Here is a 21,691-nt window from a genome sequence, read left to right on the forward strand (position 1 = left end):
CTGTTTTTCAGATTTTCGGTGCTGAGATTCAGCAGGTGTGGTTGTTCATCAGTTTAATATTTAGTCTGCTTCTTAAATATTAGATTGATTTGAAAAAAACAAGAGACCTTCCAAATAAATCAATTATACACTATTAAATTTTAAGAAGAAGCCAGACAGCCAAATCTGAAATAATATAGCAATAGCAATAGCAATAGCAGTTAGACTTATATACCACTTCATAGGGCTTTCAACCCTCTCTAAGCAGTTTACAGAGTCAGCATATTGCCCCCAACAATCTGGGTCCTCATTTTACCCACCTCGGAAGGATGAAAGGCTGAGTCAACCCTGAGCCGGTGAGATTTGAACAGCCGAACTGCAGCTAACAGTCAGCTGAAGTAGCCTGCAGTGCTGCACGCTAACCACTGCGCCACCTCGGCTCTTTATATAGGTTCACCTGCTTGAGCTGGTGGCAGCACTAGAAGATCTCCAATGTCCTTTCCAGCTCTATTTTTTTCTAACATTCTAACTTTGCATCCAATTCATAGTATAATATAAATACAGAATGTGCAATATAAAAGGTACCTTTATATTGTATAAAGTGGTCTGGAGGACCAGACCTTAGTTGGGAGTTACATCTTAGCATCTCAAGGATTGACTAATACAATAATTCCAGATGGAGCTGCCTTTTCCAGAAACTTCAGATTCTACAAACATACACAACTTACATAACTTTTAAAAAGTTATTAGGACCTTAATGTTAAATATAATAAGGTGACAAACAGCAGTAGTAGAATAAGAGATTAGAGTTCATGACAATCAAAGGAAAATAATGGCAATTCACAAAAGAGTTGAACATGGAAAACCTTTTGCTCTGATGGGTTAAAACAGTGTAATGTTTTTTTTTGTTTCTGTTTAAGCCATAACTAGTATTAAATCTCCTAATAAATTATAATTCAGGTGTTATATGATTAAGCTGATTGCTGTAGTTTCTTTCTTTACAGTGAAGAGATTTAAATTTATTTAAGGTCAGGACTAGAGTGTTCTGGGAATTGAACAGATTTTGCTTATGAAATTTTATTCAAAGAAAATGATAATTTCAGTAATGCTCTTGTATATTTGTATACACAATGGCTTTTGTGGAGTTTTTTGTGTGTGAGAAAGTGTGTGTGAGAAATTGCATAGTCCTTTATCATACAATTTTATTTCCAATGTGTCTTAACTTTCTGATATCAGGAAGGAAATCACTTGCTTTCAGGGGTGTTTTCTTAATGACCCGTGTGGACAAACTAGAGATGCTCTAATGCTGGCAAGACATGTAAAACTTACAATAACATTAGCAGTTGTGCTTCAACCATTATTTAGTATACAAAAAAAAGCAAACTCAAAAATGCCAATAAAATAAATCTGAAAGGAATTGTTAAGTGCAATGAAGATTATAAAACAAAAATAAAGCTGAAGCTTTTACAGAAAATGTTTTTTTTAATTCAAAAGCAGATTTGGATTCAGTATGAACTGAAATGTTCCTATTTCAATTACTTGTTGCCATTTCTGATATCAGCAGATTCAGTCCAAGTTATTCTTTATCTAAAGCGAGATTTCTCAGCTTCACACATCTTAAAGTTGCTGAGATTGTGAAACACTGATCTAGCAATTCACAATATAAACCCTATTGGCATTAGTGACAGATGAAATCATATGCCATATTGTCTCATATCACTCTCAACACTGATGCAGTAAATTTGTAGTTCAACCATGGTTTTACTATGGAATTTTTTTTTAAGCAAACAAAATATGCTGCTATTAACAGATGACTAAAAATAATAATTGTTACAGCCAATTTTAATTTTACAGTTAAGACATTTTAAGTGTAAAGACTGCAGAAGGCCATATCATCAATTCACCTGACCAACCCAAATCCAGGAGAAAGGAAAGAACAGAAAAACAAATACAATATTTGTTTCCATGTCTCTGTTGGGATCTTTTTAATTAGTGAATACAATGTTAATTCTTCAAGATAAGAAAACAAAGTACTGTGTTTTTGGAGTATAAGACGCACTGGAGTTTAAGATGCACCAAGATTTTGAAGAGAGATTTTTTTAAAAAAAGATTTTGCACTGCGCAGACCTCCCAAAAAGGCCAATTTTTGTCAAAAAAGGGGGCATGAATAGCCTTTAGGAGGCTTGTAGAGTGCTCCTGAAGGCTGGGGGAGCTGGGGAGGCAAAAACAAACAAAAAATGTCCCATTTTTCATGAAAACGGGCCCGTTTTTTGTCAAAAGAATTGCATGCATAGCCTTTAGGAAGCTTATAGAGTGCTGCTGGGAGGGGGAGGACAGCCTGTTTTTCACTTATTTCTTGCCTTCCCCAGCCCCCAGGAGTACTCTATAAGGCTCCTAAAGGCTATGCAGGACCATTTTGGTGAAGGGGGCAGGGTTTCAGGAGGCAAAAAATATTGTATTCAGTGTATAAGCACACCCAGATTTTCAGCCTCTTTTTGAGGGAAAAAGGTGTGTCTTATGCTCTGAAAAATACGGTACTTGCTGTTTGATTTCATGCATTCACTCCTGTTCACAACTCTTGTTCCATAGCCTATTCCCCAAGTACCACTGAAGCTTAACTTTCTAATTCATGTTTATACTGCAGTAACAAACACTGCAAAGAGTCCTATTATCCTTAATATCCCCAATATTATGAATGTTGGCACTGCATAGATTTCATCTGGACATCTAGCTGTTACACAAGTATTGTTTTTTATCTTCTTTCTCTTAAACAGGGAAAGATTTTTCTTTAATTAAGTAATATTTTGACTTTAGATATAAAAATCTAATTAGTTATCATTACCTAATTCCAATTACTACTAGGGAAAGGTACATGTTTAAAAATCATATTATTTTATCACTATGATTCTACAGAATTATGAATCTTTCTTAGGTTTAGAATTTAACTGTTAAAGTCAATCACTATCTAAATCAGTAACATAAAGTCACCATCATTGCTGTTATTTATTGGAAACCTTTCCTTTTTAAGAGTCTATGGAGATTCTCAGTCATCGAGGTCAGAGGTGGGTTGCTACAGGTTCGGCCTGGTTCAGCTGAACCGGTAGTGGTATTTTGGCCTGGTCGCAGAACTGGCAGCGACCCAGGCTGGCTATGCACCCGAACTGGTTCCCCGGTGTTTTTCAATATTTTTTCATGTTCTGCTCATGCACAGAACAATTTATAATCAACTGCACATACACACGTGAAGCAAACCGGCAGCACCCCACTCCTGATCCAGGTCATGATTGTCCCAAAGGTGCTTTTTTCAAGAGGCAACTAGACTATTGTTTTTCTTTGAAGATGTTTTGCTTCTCATCCAAGAAGCTTCAGCTATCTCTTGAAAAAAGCACTTTTGGGTTCCCTTTTTGAAAATATATATCTTTTTATGCTACAAACCTCTCCCCATCTAATGACCTTCTATAGTGTGTTGGATACATGGCATCTTTCATAGGTTTTGCCATCACTACAGAAAAGAGTCTGTTCTGCTGCTGCACAATGTCTTTTTTATCTAAAAATAAGGGAAAATGTCTAGGAATGAAATCATCAGTTGAAGGATAAAACATTCTCTGGCCAAGTTCTAAATCATTTTGTTTGAAACAATGTTTGAATAATAAGGAGACCCACATATCTTTTCTATATGCTTGAATTAGAGCTTTGAAGGCACCACCAAAACTACAAGGAATCATCTAGGTCACTATTGCAATTACTAGAAGCAATCTATAAAGGAATGTTTACTATAGTACAGGAGGCACAGACATTATAATACAAATAGAAAACAATGCTGTAGAAAAAAAGTGTGTTGAGCACCATTGGTGTATTTCTTCTGTTCTAAAGACTGTGAACTGTCACTTACAAAAAAAACCTCAGTGAAATCTCACAATATTTCTTTGTTTTACTGTTTCCAAGAGGGATGTTATTACTTATTAGGTAAAGAATTATTCTTCGGTACGGTGGACTCCCTTATTGGTTGCAAGGGACTTGGCTGATCATCTAGATGGGAGCTAAGATTTTCAGATGTTAAGAGTGAGGAATTAAAGACAATCTCACTCAAGTCAGACTTGATACATATCACATGAGGATCTTCAGAGCTTAAAGGCTCCTCTGCTAAAACTTGTGTGTTCTCTCGTGTCATTCCCATATCAGATGGTGATTTCCTTTTCATTTGTGTGTATGATTTGTCAAGATTTTCCATGCCTTGATCAGTTTTCTGAAAACGGCCAAAGAACCAGATGAAGAATCCAAACAAAGCAAATGCTAATAAAGACGGAATGAAGGCCAAGCATTTGACATCTAGGCTTGCACCAATGTATCGGCTTTGTAGAAACATATCATCTTCGGTATAGGTTCTGTTGGTCAAAGGATTTGTGTTGTTTGACCGCCACTCCCAAGAAAGTTTGGTTCTATTGAGGTCCTTTAAGCTTTCTAAGTCTTCCACAGTATAGATTTTCTGTCCAGGACCAATATATTGACCATATTCATGTGGCTTGTAAAATATTTGATTCTTCCACATATTCAGATCCAAGATTAAAACAAGAAATATAATCCCATAATTAAACCATTTGCCTGTAGCAGAAAGAAAAGGATAATAATTAGAAAATCCCTGTTTACATCTACAACATAGTACATGCAAAGTCAGTAGGAAAAATAAGATGTGAGCCTTTCCAATTAATTTCACAATGAACTTTTATTTAAATACTTCAGAACAGTAGCGCTTCCTGGGAGGAGCCTACTGGTGGAAGCAGCAAAAAATCAGCTGCCTCCGAATTCCTGGCTACGTACCTGTTTAGAGGATCTTCCATCTGACGTCTTATCAGGTTTTCTTATCCTTCAGGCAAGAAGGAAAGAAGAAACTGTTTTGCTGGCAAATGCTCTTCGATTTTTGCAGCTTTTGTGCTTGCAAGGAAAGGGGGGCTAGCCCAAGGCAGAACGGCTGTCCGTGCTGGGAACTTCAAACTGCCTTGTGCAGGACAAAGTAGGTCTCTCCCACTCTGATCAAAGTTTTGTTTGATTTATTCTTATCACGAGCTGGATCCGTTCACTGTGGACATTAATTGCTTATCAACATTTTAGCTTCTTTTCTTTTTCTCCTCCGAAAAATTATTTACTCAGAGGCTTCTAAAATGGCGCCGAGCAGCCTGGTTTCTCCGGTAATAACGAACACTTTTTGCTAGACAATGCAAATCCTCAAAAGAATTCAAAACAAGAGAGATTGCTTATCATTTGTTTTGGTTTCACAATAGAAGAATTTTACTCCCTTAGTAACCTTGCTTATTTGGAAGTTAAATGGTGATGAATCTGCTGAATGGTCTTGTTACAATGTTTACTCACTGAAAGTTTTGCCAAGCCTTAAACTTCAAAATAAAAGCCTCCTTTTTTAAAGCTGCATATTTAGGCAATAGAGTTTTATTAACTGCAGGCAGATAAATTTTGAAATGGCCTCAAAACCAAATATTAACTTGAAGTCGTCACCCTCTACTTCCAGGGGCACATCCTCAGTGCCTGGCACAAAGCTGCAGCCTCCGCTTCCTACGCCCCCTGCTGGGGATGTGTTAACGAAAGAATTTTTTCTGAGTAATCTAAGCGAGGCTCTTAATGCACAGACAATTAAAATGGAAGATAAATTTAGAGATAATAGAGAGGAGAGAAAAGAGGAAATAAAAGAAATGAAAGAAGAAATTAAAAGTGAAATTAAAAGTGAAATAAAAGGACTCAAACAGGAGCTGTATGAGAAATTTGAGGCTAAGGTTGATAAAATTAGAGACGACATGCTGAGTCTTGTAACTGTATTAACAGAACATATTTCTGGAGTGGAAGATACTCTAGAGGCTCTTAATGATGTCAATGCTAACTTGACATTGAAAACAGAGGTGGTGGAACAAAAAGTGGAAAATGCTGAAAAAGAAATTATTATGATACAGTACCGACAAATGGAGTTCGCATTAAGAGTAAGGGGGCTGCGTGAGGAGAAACAGGAGAACCTGAAACAGATCCTATCGGAAGCTTTTGACCGCCTGATGGGAAGACCAGGGACCAATCAAGGCTGGCAAATTGACAAAGCTTACCGCGTCAACTCCTGGCTGGCAAAGCAGAAGCAGCTTCCTCGAGACATCGTTATATATTTTACTACAAGAGAGTTTAGAAATATGGTACTGCAAGCATCTTACAACACTAAGCTTCAAATTGGCGGTCAAGACCTGGTTGTTTTGAAAGAGATACCACCTCCAATGTTAAGAGCCAGGAGAGACTACGCTTTTTTGGTCGAAGAACTCAGAAATCGTCAGATACAGTATAGATGGGATGCACCATTTGGCATCATATTTACATTTGATAAGCAAAGGTACCGCCTCAACTCTGTATGGAAAGCCCGAGATTTTTATTATAATATATTGAAGGCCGGACACCCTGCACCATCTGGACCCAGAGAAAGACCACAAGAAAGACAGGATAGACAGCAAACTACACAACCATCAGACAAGATGGAGCATCTTTCTTCTCTAGAAGTGCAAGGTGCTATGGAACCAAGACCTAGCCGCATGACTACTAGACGTATGGAGAAACAAGCTAAAAAGCAACAGCATCAACAATCATCGGCCATCGATCAAGGATCTACAACAACAAATCTGGAAGCAATGGCTGAGCTAGACCTAAGGTTAAACAGGCCGTGCAGGAAGCTCTAAAAATGCTTCAACCAACCAAAAATGACAACTAAGATCTTAACATGGAATGTCAATGGACTGAATTCTCCACAGAAGAGGAAGAAAATATTTCATTATCTCAAACAGTTTAAGAACGATGTAATTTGTTTGCAAGAAACTCATATCAAGTCAACTGATCAAAAATATTTGATCAACTCAAAACTTGGTCAACATTTTGCAGCTTCTGCTATGGAAAAGAAGAATGGTATAGTTGTATACTTAAGAAAAGATATGAAAGCTGAATTAATAGAAGCAGATCCCTTCGGAAGATATATTGCTTTAGACTTAATCTTAGAAGGGAAAAAGACATTACTTTTGGGAATTTATGCTCCCAATCAACAGCAAGATAGATTCTATAGAAATCTTCATGCTAAATTAGTACAGTGGGACTATAGTTCCTGTATACTATTGGGTGACTGGAATGGAGTGATAGACACTAAGAGAGATAAGAAGATTTCCCGCCTAAATACCAAGATGCGAGCAAAGTTACCCAAATCTTTCTTTGACATTATGGATGATTTTGAATTGAGAGATATTTGGCGAGAAAGAAATGCAGAGGAATATGACTTCACTTTCTTCTCGGACAGGCATCAATCCCTTTCAAGGATTGATTTTATCCTAACCACTAACGATTTGCTTTCTAGGGTCAAGAAAACAAAGATTGCAGTTAGGGTCCTTTCTGACCATAATCCAGTTTGGATGGAGTTGGGAAGGGTAGTGCAGGCAAGAAGGTCTTGGAGATTGAATGAAAACTTATTTAGATATGAAAAGTATATTAATGATTGTAAAAAATTACTATCTGAATATTTTGTTTTGAATATGAATAAGGGTACATCTATGGAATTTGTATGGGACGCAAGCAAAGCGTATATGAGAGGAGTTTTGATGAATATAAATAAAACACATAGAAATAAGCAAGGGTTAAAACGAACAGAACTGGAAGAGGAAATTAAGAGAAAAGAGCTGGAGTTAACAAGGAACCCAGACGATACAAAGGTTAAGGAAGCTATTAACATATTAAAATCTCAATTTGACATGTTGATCTCTGACCAGGTGGCTACTAATCTATTATATGCAAAACACAATACTTTTTGTAATGCAAACAAACCTGGCAGATGGTTAGCTTATCAGATTAAGAAAAAAAGGAAAACTCGAAATATATCTAAACTGTTTTACAGAGGGAAGGAGGTGTTTCAACAGGAAGAGATTCAAAAGGCTTTCTGGGAATTTTTTACAGAACTGTATAAAGGGGATAAAATTAATGGTTTAGACATAGACAAATATTTAGACAAAGAGAAAATACCTTCAGTTAGAGAAGAACACAGGCAAAAATTGAATCAACCAATAACCTCGGGGGAAATCCTGCAGGTAATTAAGCAATTAAAGTTAGGGAAAGCACCAGGTACAGATGGCTTGACAGCGGTTTACTATAAAAACTTACAGTTAGAAATGGTAGAACCTCTTAGAGAATTATTTAATATGATTCAAACGGAAGGTAAAGTCCCTCCATCTTGGAAGACAGCGTTTATATCTTTGATACCCAAAGAAGAACAAGATACTACTCAACCCAAAAATTATAGACCTATTTCATTACTGAATGTAGATTATAAAATTTTTACTAAAATATTAGCAAATAGGTTAATGTTGGTCACTCAACAATTGATACATACGGACCAAACAGGTTTTATACAAGGGAGACAGATGAAAAGTAATGTTAGATTAATTATTAATGCATTAGAATATTTGGGAAAGAACAACCAGATCCCTGCTGCGTTTATATTTTTGGATGCTGAGAAGGCCTTTGATCGAGTTAACTGGCAATTTCTGTTGAAGATACTGCAAAAAATGCAGATAGGAGATAATTTTCTACAGTCAATTAAAGCAATATACCAACAGCAAACAGCACAAATTATAGTCAATGGAAGTCTAACAGACTCTTTTCAAATTGGAAAAGGTACAAGACAGGGTTGTCCTTTGTCCCCATTATTGTTTATCATAACTTTGGAAGTATTGTTGAATAAAATACGGGGCCTGGATGGTTTAAAAGGGATCAAGATTAGGCAGCAAGAATATAGAGTCCGCGCTTTTGCGGATGATTTGGTCATAATATTGGAACAACCGCAGGAATCTAGTATGGTTTTAATGAATATGATTAATCAATATGGTCAAGTGTCGGGCTTTAAAATAAACTTAGGAAAAACCAAAATATTAGCTATAAATATGAATATTAAACAAAAGGAAGAATTAGGAGTGATGCTAGGATGTGAGGTAGTTAAAAAAGTTAAATATCTTGGAGTTAACATTTTAACTTCAAATGGGAAATTATATAAGCATAATTATGAACCACTTTGGCATAGCATACAGACAGAGATGAAAAAATGGGAGAAACTGCACTTATCTTTGCTGGGTAGGATAGCGGCAGTGAAAATGAACATTTTACCAAAATTTTTATTTCTCTTCCAAATGTTACCTATACTTAAAAAAGATGCGAACCTTTTAGAATGGCAGAAGGGTATCAACAAATTTGTGTGGGCAGGAAAGAAGCCGAGGGTAAAGATGAAAATAATGCAAGATGTACGTGAGAGAGGAGGATTGAAACTACCTAATTTAAAAATATATTATGATGCAGTGGTATTATCTGTAATTAGTGACTGGATTCACTTAACCAATGATAGAATATTGAACATTGAGGGACACGATCTGGTATTTGGTTGGCATGCTTACCTGTTATTCAACAAAAAATTGGATAAGAACTTTAAAAGTCATATTTTAAGAAATGCTTTATTGCGGGTCTGGAAGAAATATCAATATAAATTAAATGACAAGATACCCATGTGGGCAATTCCTAGACACGCAATTGAAAATATGAATACAGCACAAAAACAGGACAGAATTACCTACAGACAGCTTCTTACCTCGGAAAGGGGGGTATTACAATTAAAATCTTTAGAGGTATTAAAAGAGGAGAAGGTAGTTCAAACATGGTTCCAGTATGGGCAATTACAGGCTAGGTGGAAAATAGATCAAAAAATTGGTTTTATTCAAGTTGAGGATAACTTGTTTAAACAAATAAGAGATCAAAGCTTAATGCATATAAAGAGGATATATAATGTATTAATACAGATGGATTCGGAAACAGAATTAGTTAAAGATTGTATGATAAAATGGGCTCAAAATATTGAGGAACCAATAATGTTGGATACATGGGAAAGAATCTGGGTAAGAAATGTGAAATTTACACAAGCTCAAAATCTGAGAGAAAATTTTTACAAGATGTTCTATAGATGGCATTTAGATCCTAAAAAGTTGGCTTCTATGTATCCGAATGTACAGCCTAAATGTTGGAGATGTGGTTCTCTCGATGCTACATATTATCATATATGGTGGACCTGCCAAAAGGTTAAAGCATTTTGGATAAAAATATGGTGGGTCATGCAAAATGTTTTTAAAAGAAGGATAAAGTTTAGTCCTCAGCTATTTTTACTAGGTATATGTACTGACTTTACAGTGGTAGAGACCAACTTGACTCTTCACCTGATAACTGCAGCAAGACTGTTGGTGGCGCAATATTGGAAGAAGGAAGACTTGCCTACAATTCAAGAATGGACATTGAAAGTAACAAACTTAGCTGAAATGGCTAAAATATCGGCATATCTCAAAGATCATTCAAATGAGAGATATAAACGAGACTGGAAAAAATGGATTGACTATATACAAAATAAATACGGGACTAAGAAATTCCAGTTAGCCTATGCTTAAGATCAGGAATGATTTAAATTGTTTAAAGTTAGTTCAGTAAGAAGAAGCTAGGTCAATCTAGAATGTCATTAATTTCTTTATTTCTTTTTTCTCAATAGATTTTAGACTGTGTTAGTTAAAATTCTATACCGTGTACGGGTTCTGGGAAGTCGGGGGGGGGGGGAAGGAGGAGGGGGGGTGGGGGGGTGGAGGGAGGGAGGGGTACACACAAAAAAAAATTGTACTTCAATGTTTTAATGATTGACAAATGATGACATATTTGTGTTTTTTTTAAAGAAAAAAAAAAGTTCTGTTAAAAAAAAACTTCTGTAGGGATATTAAAGTGAGGTGAGAGAGAAAAAAAAAAAAAAAAGAACAGTAGATTTGTGACTGAATAAATTTTACAATTTAGCCTTGTAGTTAATCATTGGAAATGTGAACCTAGAAATAAAATAATAAAATTTTAGAATTTTTTTTTTTAGAATTTTATTAGAATTTGTAGGCCGCCCTTTTCCCTGAGGGGACTCAGGGCGGCTCACACAAAAACTGGGAAGGGGGAATACAGACATTAGGACAAAACATGTAATAAAATAGCAAGCAACATACATTCATCATTCGGGAGGGGTAACTATCCTATCCCCAGGCCTGACGGGCGAGCCAGTTCTTCAAGGCTATGCGGAAGGCTTGGACGGTGGAGAGGGTACGAATCTCCACGGGGAGCTCGTTCCAAAGGGTCGGGGCTACTGCTGAGAAGGCCCTCCTCCTTGTAGTTGCCAGCCGACACTGGCTGGCCGATGGAATACGGAGGAGGCCTAATCTATGAGATCTTATCGGTCGCAGGGATGTAATTGGCAGAAGGCGGTCTCTCAAGTATCCAGATCCACTGCCATGTAGGGCTTTATGGGTGATTAATAGCACCTTGAAGCGCATCCGGAGATCAACAGGTAGCCAGCGCAGCTCGCGGAGGATAGGTGTTATGCGGGTGAATCGGGGTGCACCCGCAATCACTCGCGCGGCTGCATTCTGCACTAGCTGAAGTCGCCGGATGCTCCTCAAGGGCAGCCCCATGTAGAGCACATTGCAGTATTCCAGCCTAGAGGTCACGAGGGCCCGAGTGACTGTTGTGAGAGCCTCCCGATTCAGGTAGGGTCGCAACTGGCGCACCAGGCGAACCTGGGCGAATGCCCCCCTGGTCACAGCCGTTAAGTGGTGGTCAAATGACAGCTGTGGATCCAGGAGGACTCCCAAGTTGCGAACCCTCTCTGAGGGGTATAAAATTTGACCCCCCAGCCTGAGTGGTGGAATAGTAGCCAAATCTTTGGGAGGGAAACACAACAGCCACTCGGTCTTTTCTGGGTTGAGCACAAGCTTGTTAACCCTCATCCAGTCCATAACGGCCTCAAGGCCCCGGCTCATCACGTCTACCGCTTCATTGAGTTGGCACGGGGCGGACAGATACAATTGAGTATCGTCCGCATATTGATGGTATCTAATCCCGTGCCTGCGGATGATCTCTCCCAGCGGTTTCATGTAGATGTTAAATAGTAGGGGGGATAAGACCGAGCCCTGAGGCACCCCATAATTTAGGGGCCTAGGGGACGATCTCTGCCCCCCCACTAACACCGACTGCGACCTGTCCGAGAGGTAGGAGGAGAACCACCGTAGCACGGTGCCTCCCACTCCCACCTCCCGCAGTCGTCGCAGAAGGATACCATGGTCGATGGTATCGAAAGCCGCTGAGAGGTCAAGGAGGACCAGGATGGAGGAACGTCCTTCATCTCTGGCTCTCCAAAGATCATCCATCAATGCGACCAAAGCGGTTTCTGTGCTGTAACCGGGCCTGAAGCCAGACTGGAAGGGGTCTAGGTAGTTTGCTTCCTCCAAGGACCGTTGGAGCTGGAAGGCCACCACCTTCTCAACAACCTTCCCCAGGAAGGGAAGGTTGGAGACTGGACGATAGCTATTAAGAACAGCTGGATCCAAGGATGGTTTCTTCAGGAGGGGTCTCACCACCGCCGCTTTCAGTGTGGCGGGGAAGTTCCCCTCCCGAAGGGAGGCGGTTACAACCGCCTGGATCCAGCCTCGTGTTACCTCACTGCAGTTAGTAACCAGCCATGAGGGACACGGATCCAGGACGCAGGTGGAGGTACTTACAGCTCTCATGGCCTTGTCCACATCCCCGGGGGTAACGTCCTGAAACTCAACCCAGAGCTGTTCTACTTGGTCCCCCTGCGCCTCGGCTGGAACTGCGGGGGTGGAGTCCAAGTCCGACCGAAACCGAGCAATTTTGTCCGCTAAGAATTGGGCATATTCTTCAGCTCTGCCCTGCAAGGGTTCCCCCGCCTCCCTTTTGTTCAATAGGGAGCGGGTTATCCTAAACAGGGCGGCTGGACGGGACTCAGCGGATGCTACCAGGGTGGCTATGTGCGATCTTTTTGCTGCCCTAAGTGCCCTGGTGTATTCCCTGGTGCAGGTGGTTACCATTGCCCGGTTCGATTCGGACTTATCGGACCTCCAACGGTGCTCTAGGCATCTCCTCCGGCGCTTCATCTCCCGGAGTTCCTCGGTGAACCAAGGGGGTCTCCGGGATCCGCCGCCTCGGAGAAGCCGCAGTGGCGCAATCCGGTCAAGGGCCTCCGACGCTGCCGAGTGCCACGCAGCAGCCAGAGTCTCCACCGGACTGTGGGCGAAAGTGTCAGGAATAACCCCAAGCTCTGTCTGGAACCTTACCGGCTCCATAAGACGCCTGGGGCGGAACCACCTGGTCGGTTCCTCCTCCCTACAGTGGGGGTTTGGCCTCCGGAAGTCGAGCCTCAGTAGGCAATGGTCTGACCACGACAGGGGTATGATGTCACTCCCCCTCAGACCAAGATCACAAATCCACTGCTCCGAGAGAAATACGAGGTCAAGCATGTGTCCCGCTGAATGGGTTGGGCCCCGAATTACTTGGGTCAAGCCCATGGCTGTCATGGAAGCCATGAACTCCTGCGCCCCATCAGAGTTTTCACCGAGCGACGGCAAATTGAAGTCCCCCAGGACCATCAACCTAGGGAACTCAATTGCCAGCTCGGCTACCGACTCGAGGAGCGAGGGGAGGGCTGCTGCAACGCTGTTGGGAGGCAGGTACGTTAGCAGCAGACCCACTTGACCCTTGAGGTCCAACTTTAACAGCAAAGACTCACACCCGACAATCTCCGGAGCAGGGACCCTACGAGGAACTAACGACTCTCGGATAACAGTGGCCACACCCCCACCCCTTCCCTGGGCTCTCGGCTGATGCAGCACCTGAAATCCTTCTGGGCACAGCTCTACAAGGGGGACTCCTCCCTCTGGGCCCAGCCAGGTTTCAGTAATACATGCCAGGTCTGCCCTCTCGTCTAAAATTAAGTCCCGGACGAGAGGAGCTTTATGTACAACAGACCTGGCATTTAGCGACAACAGCCTGAGACCAGGGTCCTGACTACTTGCGCCATCTGGTCTTGGAGTGGGACTCCTAGGGCCGGAAGGAGGGATCTCTGTAATGTAGCGAACCCTCCTTCCCCGGTAATGGCCTGCCCTAAAGTCCCCGCCGTATCTGCCCCTCCCTGTTACGACCGCAATACCCCGACCCTCTCCCGTGTCTCTGGTCCCCTCAACCACCCCCGTGGCCCCCGCAACTCCCGGCAGGTCCTCCGAATCACGCATACTCATACACTCCCCCAAACAGTCCCCACGTAAGAAGTTAAAAACACAAAATTTACAACAATATGGTCATAAAAGTGGGACATTCATTCATCTCAAGCGTACCTCATGCATAGCCCATACAAAGAAAGAAGAGAAAGATGAAAGAAAAGAAAGAAATTATAAATTGCGCAAAAAATTGATTAGTTTAAAGTGCGAATAGTTCTGGGAAGGTCCAAAAAAGTCCAAGATGGTTGAGGCAAGGAGAGGGCCTTCTATGTGCTGTAAGTACCCCCGCTCGGCCAGTAGTGGCGCTATCTGTGGCAGCAGGTCCAAGGCGGCATCAGGCAACAGTGGCCGTGGCAGATGAAGGTGCAAATAAAAGAGCAGATGAAGATATACTCCAAAAAGTCCAAAAGCCGCATTCCAGGAGGAGTCTAATCTTACCCAGCAAAAGGCCCTGCGATGGCGACGGCCCAGAGGAGGGGAGAATGCACCAACAGGGGAGGCCAAGCCGAGGGGAGAGGAAGGGGGGTGCAATAGCAGCAGATGAAGACAGCCTCCCATTCTCTCCCAGTGCTGTTCCAGGCTAACCGCCTTCTCCCTGGGGCGATGAATAGTCCAGCGCAAGTCCACAGCAACCAAAAACACAGACGAGACAAAGAAAGTATCATAAAAGGGGGGGGGAGATTCTCTCAGCCAGCAAGTGGAGGAGAGTCAAGGCTCTCTCAGGTCAGCCGGGTCTCAACGAACCTCCAACAATAGTTACCCAACGTCTCCAACAATAGTTACCCAACGTCTCTAACCGAGTTGGGCCGCGACGCCTTCCAAGCGGCACCCGGGCGGTGTCTTTTAACGCCGCTCTGAATCAGCTGGGCCGCGGCGTCTTCCGGGCGTCCCCGAACGGCGTCAGCGTCTTTCGCAAACGGCAGCCTCGGAGAGCAAAATCTCTCCAGTCCGCTGCCAGCACCAGACTCTCCGTAAAATCGCTCGTGCCCTGGTCTCTCTTCAGCCTCCGAACGGCGCCCGGGCGGTGTCTTTGAGCGCCTCACTAATCAGCTGAGCCGCGGCGTCTTCCGGGCACCTCCGAGCGGCGTCGGCGTTTTTCGTGAAAGGCAGCCTTGGAGAGCAAAATCTCTCCAGTCCGCTGCCAGCACCAGACCCTCCGAGAAATCGCTCGTGCCCTGGTCTCTCTCAAGCTCGATTTCTGGGGGCAATTTCTCCTTCTTTGGCTATTTTTCCCATGTGAACGCCGGAGCGAAAAGCCCGGCAGCCATGTTCCTTTGCAGAGCAAAATTCTTATAAGAACAACTAGGTGGCCTGTAGATTAAGTAATTCTGTCTTGCAGTGCAGATCACATCATGGAAAAGTTGCCTTTAAATATTTTAAAATAGGTCCTAAAAATAAAAGCTATGTATGACACCTATACATTATCTTTACAGCTTATTTGTGCATTGTTACTAGTCATCAAGCACTATAATATGTATTGTTTTAAAAATGGAATTCAGAAGTTCAAATCATGAAAGACTGTTGACCTGCATGTTCAAGCAACAGATTAGCTGATTAGGGAATTCCAGGAGTTCAAGTCCACACCTTAAAGCTGTTAAGATTGAGAAACTCAGGATTAGACAATTATGCTATGCTAATTCACTCACTCTACTCAATCTGCCAGAGCTAGTCTTCACATGCTGGAATAGATAAACCCCTATCTCACTGAGAGTTGAAGAACCATTGGCTACCCTCACCTGGTTTGGTCTATCTGCCGAAATGGTTTATGGAGTTTGGCCACTTCTTGTGTTATATCTATTTGAAGGCACAAGTGATTGCTGAGAGTCAGATGGGGACCAAAGATGAACAAGCAGTCCAAAAAAGTGCACAGCATGATGTTATTAGCCTGGTGGCAACAGTGAATCTAACTGTGATGAATATGTCTTCCTTTCTTCCAAAATACCATATATAAGAAAACAAATAATGTATCTAAGTATACATTTATTTATCATACAGCTACATCTGTTTGATAAGGTAACATAACAAACTTAATTTAGAGCAAAAACAAAAAGCACATAACTAACTACTTCCTGAGCAGAATAATCTGGAAGAATAATAATGCTATTTAATTAAATATTTTTCCATTAAGTAAATATACTGTACATCATAGCATAACTTTCCATTCTAAACATTCAGACTTCTGAATGTCCAAATTACTTATTTCCAGTATAGTTAAGTTAAAACATTTACATTTAAAAATAGGCTCACAACTTAATTAATTTAACAAGCAAACAGTTGGAGAGAGTGGATAACCAACTTTCTTTTAAGTCCTATAGAGCTCCCTGGATACCATGGAAACTAGGCTATCCTGTATATTTATATAAACTACTGCCTAGGAAAGAAAGCACAAGCTCTACAATGAGCTATCTGTCAAAGGAAATCTAGATGAGATTAGCAGATGGAAAAATGCAGCTCTTTCTCTATGTAAACAGATAAAAGAAAAAAAGGAAATGAGAAAATACTATGTAAAACACTCATTAGGGATTCCACAGTATACAAAGGGTTAAGATTAAGGATAGGATGGGCAAACATAAACTAGCCAAATGCTTAGACTCAAAAGATTGTGCTCTTAAAAATCTCTAGTGATGGAGGACCCACAATTCTGGAAACAAGTCATTCCATTGGATTAATTGTTCTGTCAGGAAATTTCTTATAAATTCTAGGACGGTTCTCTCCTTGATTAGTTTCCATCTACTGCTTCTTGTCCTTCCTTCAAGTATGGAGTATTTAGTATGGAGTATTCAGATATTGCTACTTATGGAGCAGATTTAAGAAATATCGCAACTGAAATTATATGAGCACTTTCCCACAGTAGAATTTTGGGGACTGCCTTCAAATCAATGTTGATATTTATCTGGCCATATTCACCATCAATAGGACATCCCATTTTTTACTGATGCTTTTATATAATGCCTGGTAATGCTTTCCATAAATTGTGAATGCAGATTAAGGGCAACAAGCTTCTTCTCATTCCAAGAAACAGTGGCTTTTTAAAGTGGTTTTTATCAGGGCTACCTGGTCTGCCCAAATATGAGGACCCGGATTGTTGTTGGCAGCAATATGCTGACTCTGTAAACGCTTAGAGAGGGCTGAAAGCCCTATGAAGCGGTATATAAGTCTAACTGCTATTGCTATTGCTAAATATAGGATGAAGCATAATATTGCTTCCCCTTTTGCCTTTCAGCCCCAATCCAGGAGCCTTCACAGGCTTTCACAACAAACAATTTTTTGTGTTAAATTTATATTTACAGACAAAGAAATAAAGGGAGACTAAGTTAATTTTATTTCAAGCTATTTAGTTCTCATCAGCCAGCCATGCCCTTATGGGATTTGACCCTGGGAAACTTACATATTAGGTCAATGCATTAACCTCTAAGCCATGGGCTAGCTGGTAAATATAAACTTAACACATTGGCTTTCTTGTTGTTTTACAATGGAAGCAGAATGATTCAATTTAAAATAATTTTAAAAAATACAGGGAAATGTAATATTAAAAATTCAAGCAGGCGAAAAGTGAAAGGCAATATATGAATGTTCAAATCTCCAGGAAAAAAAATAGCTCAAGCTTTTGAAGGTCCTTTGAAGTTGCTAAACTTGACTGGATCCAAATAAAGCTCTTACATTTATCACAGGAATCTTCTGTTGTGTTCTATATCCATTTCAAATGAAATCTGGATCCAAGATAATCTTTGATTTGGTACAAAGTGAATTGCAAAAGTGATCCCTAGTAGAGTTGAAAATATATGGATTTTTCAGAGTTCAGCTTCTAGACACAGAAGAATATGCACATGGGGGAGTCCACGTTTCTGCCATTCCACAGAGTACATGTGACACCTGATATTTCCAAAGATGAAACCTTTAGTGAGGAGCTTCATGATATGTTTTACTTTCACGTGAAAAACCCTTGCTACTATGTCATGTCTATCATGAGATTTTTGCCCGTGTATCAAGATCTGTATAATTTCTGGCCATTTCGGATTGCAGGCAAATGTAACGAACAGATCCAGTCATTCGGAAATGGTGCACATACGTCATCGCATCTTGAATTCGCTCATGCATGTAGTGGGGTCCTCCAGTGAAGGAAGATGGCAACACAACCATCTTGTCAAGCTCTTATTGTTATTATCACCAACATAGTATATCTGGAGACATGAAGGCTGTTGCTGAGGCCCCACCATGATACTCCCTATCCTGTTGTAGACCTGCCCCTGCACTTTTAATGGTGACATAAAATATCCTTCCTTCACCTCTCTGGCTCCAAAAGATGTCATTTGGAAGCATCCGTTGTACTTCTGGACAGCAGAAAGAAAGTGCCGTTGGATGCTGGTGGGTGAGAAGGCTGTGTAAGGGTTCAGGGGAAGGCTGAAGGGGAGGGAAGTGGACTTTACCACCACTGCAGCACATCCCGGGACTCTCATCCTGTCACTTTAGAGAACGGCACCAGGGACAGGGTAACTGGGGTCTGAGATTAACAGACCCTGGTTACCCTTGTCCCTGGAGTAATTAATCAGAGGTTCATAGTTAAAATGAGACAAATACTTATTAGTCCAAGGCATTGATCTCATTTGTGACTGATTAACATAGGAGTTATTAGATATATACTTTTTTACAGCCTGTCTACTGACTTGGGGATGAGTTTGACGATACTTGTGTGCAGCTTCCTTTATTTGTGTTTTCCTAATCGCATCTGTAAAAATATTTCTGTGTTTTTTGCCTTTTTTCCCTTTAATTGGTGTTACAGTAGAAGGAACAGATTTGTCTGAACTGAGGAGGAAAATAAGGGGTGGAAATCTGCCTCTGCCTACCAGCATCCATTGGTATTCATCTGGCTAGTGTCCTGTCAGTATGTGAGAGAGTTGAGAGGTGTTTGGAAACTGAAACAGTATTTGCTGTGTGAGCAAGAAGGAGACAGGAAGGAGACTGGGTGTGGCTTAGCTCAACTGTTCTGCAGTAAAGCTGCTTCCTGCTGTGAAAGTAAAACTGAAACTGAATCTCCTCTGCTTGTGTTTTGCATTTAGGATGGATTTCTTTTCAGGTGGGGAGGGGGAGTAGAACTCCTTAGCATCACAGAGTGTTAATAATAATATAGGAAATACTAATGTTATGATGGTCATTTTGAAAAATCCTTTCTTAGTGGGCACCTAGAAGCCAGGAGGAACATATGTGGCAAATTTGAAGTTTGTAGGCTCTACAGTTCTGGAGATTTTGTGATGATGCGTGAGTGGTATTTTGCTTTTTTATATATAAATATACATTAAAACATAAACAAATTAAAAACAAACATTAAAATTTATTTATTAATAAATGAAAGGACATGTAGGGAGGACAGGGGCAGAATGGGGGGAGGTGGGATCTGTTGTTACTCAATCAACTACTTTCACTGTGCTGTGTCCCCAAGCTGACTAGCAAAGCCATGTCTTTAGGGCCTTACAAAAGAAAGGAGGATTGAGGCCAACCTCACATTGGAGGGCAGAAACAATAGCAGAGAAGGCCCTCCTCCTGGAGTCACGAGCTGAAATAATTGAACTGAGGGGACCAACACCCTGCCTCCTCTGCTCCCATGAGTGGACAGGCCAATCCCAGTGGGGTGAGACAGTCCCACAAATAACCTGGCCCAATGCCATTAAGGGCTTTAAAGGTGACCACCAATACCTTGAATTGCACCTGGAAGCAGACCGGCAACCAATGCAGCTAATAGAGCAGTGATGTCATGGGGGCCATTCTTAGGGTTCCCAAAACTGCCTGCATTTCCACACTCTGCACAAGCTGTAGTTTCTATATTTCCTGATCCAGGAAAGGCCACAACTGGCACATAACATGAAGTTGTGTAAAGGTTCCCTTTCTCTCTTGTCTGAGAAAGATAATTTGATCCATTCTGTTCATTTATGCTTGATACTAATGAGAGAGGAATGAACTATATCAGACTGAAAGGAAATGTCTCCATATATTCTAGGTATGTCAAAAGAGATAGTTGTGAACCACAGAAATTCACAACTTTTCCTGGCATAGCCATAGAATGGTACCCAATCTATTGAAGCTTCTAATTAGTCAGGGAGGGATTAGATCTGCTCCTCTTTGGGCTTTTATCATACAATATTAGATTTCTCAGAATTCTACATAAATAGATTGAAATTTATATTCTAATCCATCATGACATGAATTGAAACTGTAACTTAAGCAAAATGATGACTCCCCACCAACTTTTTAATGACATCTATTGGACAGTTGTCCAATATATTCTTTCCTGTTTTTCTTTTAAACTGCAGAACCCTGCTCATATTTGTTTGCCAAATGGCCATCTCTCTGAGAGTACACTGCATTGCCATGTAATTAATTTTACACCAAATAGCTTACAAAAATAATCAGAGGCACTTAATTTAAAAGAAATATATTTTTCAAATAACTTTTAAACAGTGTCATCAGATAAATCTGTAGAATTCTTTCTTACCTCTGAGTTTTGGATTTGAATAATGTACCCATAATATTGGGAAGCAAGATGGACAATTTTAAAAGTTCCAAAGATGGAGTTCAGAACCTAGAACTGATTTAAGAACAGATGGCCACGCACAGCCTACCCAAGGGGAGTTTCTCATGCTGGCTTAATACTCTTTATGATTCTCCTGAAATGGTACCGAAGTGAGATAAAGCAGCTTCTTGCAACTTTGGTGATGTGATATGCATTCAAATGGAGTAATTTGTCTAGTAACTGTAATAAACTGGACTTATTAATTCTGAGCTGGAAACGGAGAAAAAAAAGATTTCACAATCCTTATTCATATGTTCATTCTTCAATTAAATTATGCCTTTCACAAAACCTCTCCGTCATTTTAAAGGGTCTGAGAGAGGGAAAATGCCGTGTAAATGCAATGGCCAACTAGACAGTCTGCTTTTAAAAAGAGCTAGGGGAGGGGGGAAGGCAAGTCACTTCAAGTTGCTCACTTCGTTATAGAAAATCTTTCTCCAAGTAACCATTTGTCTCTAGACCAGTGGCAGTCAACCTGGTCCCTACCACCCACTAGTGGGCGTTCCAGCTTTCATGGTGGGCGGTAGGGGTTTTGTCTGATATTGAAGCACGTTCCTTTTTTAAAAAATTAATTGACTTTTTTAAAAAAATTCATAGCATTATTTAAAAACATTTTCATTAGGTTTTCATAAAATCACCATTACTGTGGAACCGGTGGGCGGTTATAAAATTTTACTACTAACAGAGATACAAAAGTGGGTGGTAGGTATAAAAAGGTTGAATACCCCCGCTCTAGACCCTCACAATCAATGATACATTTTGAAAATGCTACATTTTAGCTTTTATTATTCACCTACTATTCACATCCTTCTATACATGAGATACAGATCATTCCATTATTTATGCAACATTTAAAGGATGAGAGGAATCAGATTCACGTCATATGTACACAATGCCTGTGCTTTCTAGTAAAAGACAGTAGTCTCTCTTACACTGTGAAGTATGAGTGTATATCTGAGCAAGTATACTCTACAGGAAATAGAATTCTGTTTTTTCCTAGATTTCCTTT

At 40.7% G+C, this 21,691-nt stretch overlaps 1 protein-coding gene across 2 annotated transcripts in view; it reads right to left on the reverse strand.

Annotated features, from left to right (window-relative positions):
* Window positions 1-269: 269 nt before the first annotated feature.
* The window catches only part of TMEM117 (transmembrane protein 117), a 99,251-nt gene continuing 77,829 nt past the window's right edge, over window positions 270-21,691 (reverse strand). For both annotated transcript variants that reach the window (XM_087723558.1, XM_087723557.1), the window contains exon 8: window positions 270-4,581. In XM_087723558.1, the coding sequence (XP_087579684.1) occupies window positions 3,935-4,581 (647 nt within the window). In that variant the 3' untranslated portion in view covers window positions 270-3,934. The remainder of the gene's footprint in view (window positions 4,582-21,691) is intronic.

The sequence above is a fragment of the Thamnophis sirtalis genome, unplaced genomic scaffold, assembly GCF_051295495.1.
Source record: "Thamnophis sirtalis isolate CommonGarterSnake01/CBP01778 unplaced genomic scaffold, rThaSir2_p1.2 scaffold_9, whole genome shotgun sequence".
Classification (NCBI taxonomy): domain Eukaryota; kingdom Metazoa; phylum Chordata; class Lepidosauria; order Squamata; family Natricidae; genus Thamnophis; species Thamnophis sirtalis.